General features: G+C 47.6%; 1 protein-coding gene across 1 annotated transcript; it reads right to left on the reverse strand.

Annotated features, from left to right (window-relative positions):
* Positions 1 to 6,138: 6,138 nt before the first annotated feature.
* FIZ1 (FLT3 interacting zinc finger 1) lies at positions 6,139 to 11,598 on the reverse strand. Its single transcript, XM_044448115.1, has 2 exons — positions 11,446 to 11,598; positions 6,139 to 9,492 (listed from the first exon to the last, which is right to left on the reverse strand). Exon 2 carries the CDS (start codon positions 9,474 to 9,476, stop codon positions 8,028 to 8,030), a length of 1,449 nt encoding a protein of 482 aa, XP_044304050.1. The 5' UTR covers positions 9,477 to 9,492; positions 11,446 to 11,598; the 3' UTR covers positions 6,139 to 8,027.
* Positions 11,599 to 11,817: the final 219 nt, after the last annotated feature.

The raw sequence follows: 11,817 nt of genomic DNA on the forward strand, positions 1-11,817 counted from the left end.
CCATCTCCAGGTCTGCTCAGATATGCAAATTCAAGCTACTAGAAACTATTCAGGATAAGCTCAGACCCTTATCTCGACTCTAAACATTCTGCATGATCAGGGCACAGGAAGCCCTCTGGGCTATCAGAAGATTATTGTAAACTGAATTCCAACAATGACTATTTACAATGTATATTTGGGCTAAAATGGCCTACTGTAGCCTACAGCTAAAGGTGAGAGAAAGGAGCAGGGGAATGCCATTTTAAACAGTGACAGCTTGGTTTTGAGAAGGAAGACAGGATTTGATCCCACAATGCAAAGGCACACAGGAGTAATGCTTTTCAGACAAGATTTATCCAAATTTTCCCAACAATGGCCAAATGAGGACTAGACCCCAGACCTCCCAGGTCCCCAGTCCAGCACTCTCACCATTGCACCACACTGCTTCTTCATTAAACAGCCTTATAATCAACATCATCTCCAAACTCTTAGCCCTTTCTTCTGCATATGCTATCACAATGGCTCCTAAGATGGCAATTCCAACATGATCAATTCTCTCCTACCCCCAAGATCGTTTGAGCCTCATGTATAATGATGTTGGATTAGAGAGTCCCTGACTGAAATCAGTGTTATTGACTAGAAAGGGAAATACTCTGTATTCTTATATCTTGATCTGTGTAGCAAAAGAGCCCCAACTCATTCTGTGGCTTTTGTTAGAGAAAAATCAATTCCCACATCAAATCTGGCTCCCCTACAGCAACAAGGGCCTTCTACTAAAAATGTTTCTGAAAGCAAAATTCAGTATAATGTTAGGCATTCCTGGCTAACAAAGAGAGAGTTTCTATGCACTTGAATTACTGTAACGCATGTTTAAGTGGGTAGTTTGATTAGGATTCCTTTTTAAAGCGCTTTAAATAGTCACATAACATGAGAGGGCAATTTGGCTGGTTTCATTTAAAAAATCATAGAATGCAAATAGAAGAAACCCCATAATCAAATATTAAATGTATTACACTATAAAATCCAAGTATGTTTCAGTTTGCACAGAGGTATCCACCCAACATTAAGCTGAATGGTGCAACACTCCCTCTTAGGGATAAGGTCCGCAGCTTAGGAGTACTCCTCGACCCGGAGCTCTCTTTGGAAGCTCAGGTGACAGCGGTAGCGAGGAACGCCTTCCTTCAGCTTCGGCTGATTAATCAGCTGCGCCCCTACCTGGAGTACGACTGCCTGGCGACGGTGACACACGCGCTGGTGACTTCCCGCCTAGACTTCTGTAACGCGCTTTACGTGGGGCTTCCCCTGAAGACAGTCCGAACACTTCAATTGGTGCAAAATAGAGCTGCCAGGTTGCTGACGGGGATGGGGCGTTATGCTCACATGACTCCAGTCCTCCGTCAGCTTCACTGGCTTCCCATTGAAGCCCGGGCCCAATTCAAGGTGTTGATTATGACCTACAAAGCCCTAAACGGCTTGGGTCCTGGCTACCTGAACGAGCGCTTACGTCCCTATATGCCCGACCGCCCTTTGAGATCTGCGGGAGAGTCCCTTCTCCGGGAACCCTCCATGAAAGAAATTAGGAGAGTAAGTACCCGGAGGAGGGCTTTCTCTGCGGTGGCGCCCAACCTATGGAATTCACTCCCCAAAGAGGTCCGCCTGGCACCGTCGTTACTGGTTTTTCGGCGCCAGGTAAAGACCTTTTTATTTAAACATCATTTCAATTGTTAAAACATATGATCTGGCCTGGGCAACTTCTTCTTCCTTCTCTTTCTCCTCCTATATTTTTATTTTATACTGATAATTTTAATTTTGTATTTGTAAATCAATGTATTTTTTTGTATTTTTATATTTAATGGTAATTTATTATGTTCTATTGTATTTCAATGTATTTTATCATGTTGTAAGCCGCCCCGAGGTTTCGGCAAGGGGCGGCATAGAAATGTTATAATAATAATAACAACAACAACAACAACAACAACAACAACATTAAGCTTGCTGCATGTCCAACAAGGAGGCAGTTCACCTCTTCATGGACTCTACACCTGGTTTTTACATTAGGGCAGGTTGCAGCACACCCAGCAGAGCCGACCTGGGAGATTTCTAGATAAACCCTTATTAGATTTTGATTTTGTCCAGTGGGACAGATTCAGCATATGCACATTTTTCACCTGCATTATTTTATATGTGGCAACATGTCTGGCTGCTTTTCAATATCAATTAATTGCCCACAGTATCTGTTTCTTTTTTTTTCTTTTTATATCAGTAATAAAAAAGTATGGCAATTCCTTGCTGGTGCAGGAATTATCTTTTCTCCTGATTTGTCTTTTAAGTTACTCAGGGTGATGGACCCAGGGAGTTGCAACTTTGGCCATTTTCCTTCCAAAGTCTGACTGGCCGTATTAGGATAGTCAGATTTCTCTGAGGGGCAGATTTGGTCCACAGACCTGAGATTTAGTACCTCTGCTCTAAAGGTCCAGCTCCTGGGCCCATCACAAGCAAGATGGTGCCTCCACAGAACTCCTAACCCCTTCCCCGCTTCCTCCTCCTGATGGGTTAGAAAGGCTGAGTGACCCTCTGGCTATCGAAGCAGGAGTTGCTGATGTAGGCCTCTGGCTGGGAGATGGCGGCCATTTTGTTGGCACCAAGGGACCGCATGAGCAGGAGACGAACTGGTGGCACACTGCACCAGCTATGCTGGTCTCCCCTGCGGACTTGCCAGAGGCGGGCCAAGTCAGCCAGGTGCTTGAGCCCCTCCTGGCCCATGATCATGTGCAGCAGATGGTGCTGCTTTAGATGACAAGATGCTGGAAATGTTTTTTTGCACTGGCTGCCCTGGAAGGGCAGCACTCCTGTGTGATGGAGGAAGTATGTTGCCTGGTCATACTTGCGCTTGAAGGTTTAGAAATAGGTTTGTGGGGATGGCATCAAAGAGGAAATGAGCCCAGGGAAGGCTGCTTCTAATTCCTGGCGTGGAGGCCTGATGAAACACAGGCGGTCCCTAGTGATGGGATGCAGTGTCAGGATTGCATCCTGATTCACCCTGCAGGTGCCTGCAGAACCAGGAACACACCTGGTGCACTCATGCAGCGCGGCTGGAAGCCCTGGAGAGCGCCATAAAAGGCTTCCCTGGGCCACTCCTCTTCGTAACAGCAACCTGAGTGTTACAAAGATAACTTCAGCCAAGTCCCAGCTTGGTCTTGCTGCTATTCTTGTCTCCCGCCTGGTCCTGCCCTGCCCGATACCTACACCCAGTTCTTCATGGCCTTACCCTGTTCCTCACCAAGTTGTCTTATGGGTGTCTGGCCCTTGGCTTGTGTTTCTGTCTGAACCCTGTTGCCTTGCTGCGTGGACCCGGGGCAGCTGCAGTCTTGTCTTTTGCCTCCGGCCCTCTCCAGCTTGGGCAAGGCCTGCACCTGGTCTTGGCGCCCTGACCAGGTTGGTGTAGCTGCCAGCCACCTACATCCTGGGCCCAACAATTATGCATTCATGCTGCCCGAGGTGAACCAGCCATTCCACCTTCAGGGCTTTTTACCTGTGCGGAGCAGGTAACGGTGTGGTGGCTGCTACAGCCTGGCAAAGATTTTGTGGCAAATGCCAAACTGATGCCTCTTGGCTTCCTCTTGCTTATTAAAGGTTATAAATGTATAAGCAATCATTTTGTCGATGCTAAAATTTCAGCAATGTTCCACTTTCATTGAGTCAATAAAGAAGAGAATGAGATATTGTTTCTCATGATCAGATGCTATTATGTTTGGGCCTCCCAAGGTCTCCTAGCCCAGGGCCACCAGTTGCTTTAATCCGGGACCAGGACAGAGGACATCAGCGTCCCTGCTAATGGAAAAAATGCTGGTGCGGCGTCCTGACACAGCCTCCATCCCGCCACTCCTGTCGGCAATGCCTCTCCGGTGACTCGCTGCAAGAGCTTTCCATGAAAGGAGGCTGCCACAGGGCCACTTGGCTTTGCTCTGCCCACCGCTGGAATTCTCTCTCACCTTGAAAATGTGCTCAGGGTGTTTTAAGAGGCTTCTGCTGGCTTTTCCTTTGATTTTAACTTAACTTTATGCTGCTTCCACTTTTGCATTTTGTTATATGGGCTTGAACTTTCAGTTTGGTCCTGTGAGCTGCCTGGAGAGCTCGGGTTATTGGGCACCATAGAAATGTAATTAAAAAGTTAAAAAGCTCAGAACTGACCCTTGAACTGAGCTTGGAAACAAATGGATAGACAATACTGGGGGTTTAATAGAGGAGCGGTATAATCAGACCCACCCTAGCCAGCTGGTGATGATGGGACTTGCAGTCCAATACATCTGGAGGAGACTGGGTTGGGGTTAGCATGTCAGACTTAGCCAGAAAAGAGGAGCAAAACCAGCAAAAGAACTTGCAATATCTGGAAGTGTTTAAAGTGCCACGCAACTCTGTTTAGAGTAACATCCGGAATTGCTGAAATGCTCAAACAGGTGGCGGTGGGGCTTCATCAGCAGAGCTGGATAGCAAAAGGAGACTGGAGTTGAAATATGGAGAACGGTGAGCGAGTAGAGGAGGAATGCACAAGACTCTTGAGTCTGTGGATCAAAAAACTACAGCCAGGTGGTTTGTAGAGGCAGCTCAGAAATTCAGGCTGTCTTGGCAGTCCCAGGGGAAGGAAGGGGGTTTGGCCATACCTGTCGTCCTCACTGAGTCCATGTATTCTTCTCTCTAACCCCAAAGCTTGGGAAAAGGGAAGCAGGGAGAAAGATGCAGGAGAAGATGGAGGGGCCTGATCCTCCCAGCCCTGCAGAGTTCAGCAGCAAATCAGAAAGGTGGGTGAGACGAGTGGCGCAGGCAGGGACCACCTGGGGGCGCATCGCCATTTGTTTCTTTCTCCCACTTCCTCCCACCCCTCCAGGCACCAGGCTTTGTTCCACTGGGGGGAGTCCCATGCTCAGCCTCATTTAGAGGCCCGTGGGCAGAACTGCAGGGAAAGGCTCTTGCCAAAGACACCGATGAGACGGCAGCCTTCATAAACCAATGGAAGAACGTTTCTGTCTTCTAGGACGCTGCTGCTGATCAGCGCTCGTTCTCCAACAGAAAAGCTGCGGAGGCAGATCTCAGCATGAAATTGTTGGACTAACATTCATGACTGGGTTTGACCTTATGTGTTTTGGATGCAGCCAAGATGAGGGTTCCGGTTAAAAATGTTCGACTAACCAGATAAGCAGGGAAGCAAAGGAGCATTTACTGCATTTTTATTTATAAAAATGCATGTCTGAACTTTGCATAGAAATGTGATTGTATCTCTTTCATGGGGTGTTTGGACTGCAGCTGCCATCGTTACCTCATCATTCATCATACTAGCTGCGGATAATAGGAAATACAGTCCAAAGCATCTCCAGGTTACCTCGCTCTGATGCATATCACCCAGCTATATCTATAGCAAGGATGGGGAACCAGTCCTTTGTCTTGCCACGTGCCTCTCCTCCAGTGAGGTATACTCTGCAAAAGCCTACTCCAGCCCCGTGTAGAGTAAGGAGAAAACCTCTCTGCCCCACATACCCCAAGCCAAGTGAGCAGCCAGGGGTGGATTCAACACACCCATTTCTATAGATCTATCTATACAATCTATATCAGCTATAGAATGACATATTATTCCTCTGAAGTGAGCTCAGGAAAATCTATCCCACAACAAATTCCTCTACCATATACTACCATGGGAATCTTTGAAAGGCAGCCTTTAAAGAGAGAAGGGGTACAACCTATGCATGTTTGGGCAGGAAAAAAAGGTCTGGTATCTTCCATCATTCTTCAGCCAGCCATTTACTTTGCAGAGCCATTTAAGCACAGTGACCACACTTCCCATGCCCTTCCTTTGCAAAGATGCTCCCATTTATGAAATCTGCACCTGCATCATGCCTGGTTAGGCTAACTGTGAGCAGGCACCTTCGTGGCCCTTGCTGGCTGCCCCTTATTTTGGCGCTTTATTTTTAAACAAGACTTGAAGTGAGCGGCTCTTCAAATGGGTGACTGACCTCCAACAGCTCAGAGGATTGTCTGTTGTAAAGTAGGACACCTGGCCAGCCCACCTGTATCCTAAGATAACTTTCTTTGCATAACACAAGAACACACACTGTAAGAAACATTCTGTCAGAAGGCTTGCATTCCACAGAAGATAAAGAACTGGAATTTGGTCAGGAACATATTTTTATTAGATTATTTTCAAAGACCTACCAAGGACTTAAAAGAAATAAAAATAAAAGGAGAATAAGACTCTACTATTTGTCAGAAAATAATTTCATGGAGGAAGAGAGGGCAAACAGCTGTTTCTGTGGAATCTGAATCCAATTAATATGGCATTTAGTTACCAGTGTGTCCAGTCAGGAGGCCATAAGGAATAACGCAAGTAGGCAAAGGAGAATATTGCAAGGGCAGCAGGAGTTTCTTTTTCATGTGTAGAACTGGAAAACTGACAACCCAAATTTGCATCCCATTTTTTTCTTATAGCATATTCCTTTCTTTTTAAGCATGTTTTCTGAAAGCTTATTTGACTTTGGTACAAGTGTATGTGGCTTCCAAGCTCCTGCAACCCAGGTCTTGTTTAGGTGCTACACACTTGGGAGGCTACAGAGACACACAAACCTAGAACAAAGAAAGAGCTTCCCACACTCCAGCCCCTATATAGCCAGACATGAAGGAGAAATTTATCCAGTTCCCCACTATCCTTCTGCAAATTGCAAATACTCTCTTCACTGCAATAGTTTGTAAACTGTTGCCTTATATTGAAGATCAGACTTGTACATTGGCTCTACCGTGGTATAAAATCTTTAGTATTCAACTAGTTTCCAGAAATGAACAGTAAATTTTTAGAAACAAACATGCTTCTGCTTGGCTCGTAGGGGCCAAGAGAAATGGTGTTATGACAGAAGAAAGGAAATAGAAGTAAAACAAGCAGCAGGTGTGATAGGAAGCAACCCCCTCCCACAATAAGAAAGAGCGCATGATTGAACCCTGCCCCTTAGAAAGCCTTCAGACAGAAGTTATGCAATACTGTAGGCTCCATATAAATCACAGAGGCCTACAGGAGACACAACTACTATACAACCTGCAGGCAGCAAGTCATCTTCAAAGCAATGTTGCCCTACCCAGTGATGAGCCAAACAGGATTGTAGCAGCTTAAAAAAAATCCAGTTCTCATGATTGCAGTAACATCTCTGGAAACAAAATGATAGCCCTTGAGCTAAAACTATCAAGAGTTTTGTTTAGACAGCAACTAAAAGTACCTCAGCCTTTGTATTTAAACCTTCTGATTTTAGGTCAATCATGTGACTTTTTAAAAAGGGCATAAGGGCATTGATCCCAGCTTATTTTTTAAGAAAAAGGTGGACAGAAATATTGGAGGTGTGAAGCAGAAGGACCTCAAATCATAATAGTAAGCTTCCCTAAATAATCACCATAAAGCTTTTCTATAAATAATGTGTAGAGCTATTCTACAAGCTAAAATGGATTTTAGAGTGATTCATTGGTCCGGGTTGTCTCAACATGACCTTTGGATGTGAAGTTTTGTGAAGGTGCTGTGATTTCTCTGATCCACCCTTCCTATGCCAAACAACTACAGTGCTCACATGTTTTGCCCAGCAGGATCTTGGCAATTTAGTCACTTCACATTTGTGATGACAAAATACCTTTCAATTTCCTGACATAGCTTAATTCTCATCTAAAGTATGATGGATGCAAATCCCAAAAGCTCAACTGGGGCACATAGTGCAGCCAGGCATCTACCCCTAATCCCCCACTCCAAAACTTTATAACTGCCACGCATGTGCAACACATACTATTAACAGTAGTGAGATATTAGTAAATAATCATAATACTTTTCATTGGTTCGTTTCCAAGTTTGTGAGTTCTTGGCTACAGGAGGTGACCAGGAGAGCAGAGTGAGCAAAGTTCTAAGTGTGCCATCAGGCAGAGGGACATCTCCGAAACCAGATCATCTCTGGGCAGAGGTAGTGGACAGCAGTGCTGAGACGGGGCAGGGTAGGAAGAGAGGCTGTTCTGCTGAGGCCAGGATCCCGCCTCTAGTCAATTCCACGGTGCAGCTTGAGATGGCGGGAAAGGTTGCTCAAGGTGATGAAGCCCTTGTGGCAGAAGGTGCACTTGAAAGGGCGCTCGCCACTGTGCAGCAGCCTGTGCCGTTTCAGGTAGCACTCATGCCGGAAGAATTTGCCACACTCGGTGCACTGGTAGGGTTTCTCACCGGTGTGCACCAAGACGTGACGGTCCAGATCCCGTGGGCTGCGGAAATATTTCTCGCACTCGCTGCACTTGTAGAGTTTCTTGCCAGGCCGGGCTGGGAAAGTCCGAAGATCCAGTGGGGGCAAGAGGTGGCGTTCAAGCTCACTGCCTGGTCCTGGCATCGGAGATGGGGACACAGCATGGCTCAGCTGGTGCTCCTCCAGGGCCTGTAGGTTCACAAAGGGCTGGCCGCATATGCCACAGGTGAAGGAGGGCTCACCCCCATGGGCAGTCAAGTGGGCTGCAAGTGTGTTGCCGTTGGCAAAAAAGGTCCCACATTCACACTGATACAGAGTCTCAGAGGGACGAGCATCCAGGGGGTGGCAGGTTGGGCAGCCTTTGCTGTGCTGCTGAGCTGGTCCCTCTCGCTCGCCCCCTTTCTGCTCTTCCTCCAGGCCCTGAAGTTCCAGCGACCTGTTCTTCTGCTGGACCTTCCCAGCACACACCGGGCAGGGTGGAGGCCTGTCCTTGGCATGCGTGAGCTTGTGGCGTTCCAGCAGTGATGCGGCATTGAAGTCCCTCTCACAGTCCGGGCATTTAAAGGGCTTGATGTCAGTATGGGCCAGCCAATGGCGGCGCAACTCACATGCTAATGGGAAGTGCCGCCCACAGGCCCCGCAACCAAACGGGGCAGCCCGGCCCCGCCCCGCACTGCACAGGTGCCCCAGAGGGCTCTGCTCTTTGCCACAGGCCAGGCAGCGGGGGGCAGGGGTCTGAGGGGCGGCGGCGGCTGGAGAAGCCCGGTGCTGCCGCTTGAGGTGGCGGCCCAGGCTGCTGCGCGAGGAGAAGCGGAGCTCACAGACATGGCAGCAATACGGCTTCTCCCCCGTGTGCACCACCTGGTGATGCAAGAGCCCTGTGGAATCCCGGAAGCCTTTGGGACACATGGTGCAGCGGTAAGGGCGCTCCCCAGTGTGGCTCCGGATGTGGTTCACCAGGTTGAAGGAATGCTTGAAGCTCTTGACGCAGTGAGGGCACTGGAACGGCTTCAGCTCAGTATGCCGAGCAAAATGGCGACGCAGGTCTGAGCGGTAGCGGAAGCTTTTGTCACATTCAGAACAGTGGAAGGGAGCCCGGGCACCTGCCCCATTGTCAGCAAGGAGTGCAGGGTCATCCTCAGGATCGGAGTAGAGAACCACACACTCTTCCACGGTTCCAGCAGAGGCCTGAATACCACCCGGAGCCTCTAAAGAGTGCTGGCCCTCTGGCCACTCTTCTTCGCAGTTGTCCATCTACCCAGTGTTGCCTCTGGGGGGCAGAAAGAAAAGTCAGGGAGATGAGCAAGGGTCCCAAAGCCACTGAGCCTAATCCCCGGATACATAGAAATTAAACTGCGTGAGGGGTGAGCATAGTCGTTGCCTGCAGAGTGAACACCTCCACGCAACACTCACAAGACAGCAGGAATATTATGAATCTGCACGGATGTTGCCATGCCCATATCTGAAAGTGTCTCTCCACACTACAAAACATGACATCATTCAAGACAGGTTGGTTACAATAAGGTTCAGCATATAGACTTTTCTTGCATAAGTGGGTAGTAGATCAAAGGCTTTTGGGAATCCTCGAATGTTCTCAATTCCAGAAAATCTGGTGTATGTCAGCAGATAGCATTAGGTTTGGAGGGTAGTTTAGAAGTCTAGTCTAGTGTGGTATAGAGGACTAGTATGGTATAGTGGTTAAGAACATGGGGTGGTGACTCAGGTGATCTGGGGTTTAGTCCCTCTCAGCTACTTTGGGCTAGTCACAGACTCTCAGCCTGACCTACCTCACAGGGTTGTTATGAGGATAAGATTGAGAGCAGGAGAAGCTGCTTTCAGTTTGTTGGGAAAAAGTGGGGTAGAAGTCTAATGAATAAATATAAATAAATAAATTTGGAGGTGAGAAATCTCCAGGGTTCAAATGAGCATTCAGCCATGGAGGGTAGGCTGACATCAGGAGAATCACCTTTCAATCTAATCCCAATCCAATCATTCTCAATGGGTCGATATGGACAAAATATTTCTGGAGCAACAGTTACTGCAACAAGATGTGACATACCTTCCACACTTTATGACATTTGCAGCTCCTGATTTCTTAAACGTCAGTGTGTATGTGATGCAGGTGTTTTGGGGGCAGAGTCAGGAGACGCAGACTTCGTACTTGCAAGGTTTACAGTGCAATGCTATGCATGTCTATTGGAAAGTAAGTCCCATGCAATTTAATGGGTTTCATTCACAGGACTGTGTGCATAGGACTGCAGCCAAAACTAGGGAGTGAAGTTGCTCCTTTCCAAAGTACCCAGAAGTCCTAGCTCCACCCCCACTGTCGTATGCTAAGCCACTCTATCCTAGCTTCCCCCTACAAAACCCTAAATTCAAACTTACTCTGGAGATTAGAAGATCATTATTTGTAGACCACAATTTTTACTGCTTTTATAAAGTGTACAGAATGGGAAGGTAGGTGTGTGTGAGAAGCAGATAACAACAATACAGCATATATTTTAAATTGAACCTGAACACACATTTGAGTTAAATGTTAATTTCTACCATTAAAAGGTTGCAATTTTTTACAACTTTGCTGGGAAACTGCTTTACTTCTTTAGCAGGCTGAGGTAGCAGGGGGAAAATGTGTATTTGGGAAGGAGAAGTTGGATTCTAGACCCTCTCAGCACACACCTGGCTGAGACTAGGGGAGACTCCAAGCAAACCCAAAAGATGCAACATCACCCATATAATTCCAGCCTCTGCCTTCATTGCATAACCTGAGCACAGCTTACACTGTCTCTTAACTGATACAGAACAACTACCAAGCACAGGTTCTGAGGTCATAGCATCTCATTCTTGTATCACTACATAATCCATAATCGTGCACTGTGGAAGATCTTCTCCTTGGAGGTAAAAGGCTTTGTGGATAAGGATCCGCATTAGTGCGTACCTTTCGAGCACCCAGAAGTCCTCGATCTCAGCGTTCCCCTAGTGCGACCCCAGAAACTCTGCCCTCTGCTCCCAGGCTAAATCACCCAGGGGTCTTACCTGCCCTTCCCTTTCTTGGACTCTTTTATCTTTCCCACCTGCATGACCTACTTGGCACACACCCATTCCCGAAGTGCAGAGTAGATTTCTGGGTACTGACGGGTGTGTGTGTCTCTTTCCCTGTCCCTCTTACTAATCTGAGGGGAATCCCTCCCAATCCCCCCCGCTCTCCCCATCGCCCGGTACTCACAACTTCTTATTGCTGTCGACATTTTAGCGGAGGGGAGGCACTTCTTCTGAGCGATGGGACAGAGGGTCTCCCACCCCTACAGCAGCAAGCCGTCATATGGGGGCTGACCCCTTGCAGCAGTCTATCCCCTCCACCCTCAAATCCAGCTCCTATGGAAGTTAACAGGGCACCCCACCCCCCACTCCACCCCCATCTTTTCTGTGGGCAAGGAGGGGAGGAGTAAAAACGCTCATATTATCGCCATTTTAATTGTGGGCAGCTGAGGGAGGGGGCTTAGAACGTCATCGAGGCGCCATCTTTGGTGTGGGCATGTTAGCTTGAAGGATGCTGTGATATTTGCTCCGCTTCGGGAGACATTAACCTTGGTTTAAG

Source organism: Varanus komodoensis, unplaced genomic scaffold (assembly GCF_004798865.1).
Source record: "Varanus komodoensis strain SLA01 unplaced genomic scaffold, ASM479886v1 scaffold53, whole genome shotgun sequence".
Lineage (NCBI taxonomy): Eukaryota > Metazoa > Chordata > Lepidosauria > Squamata > Varanidae > Varanus > Varanus komodoensis.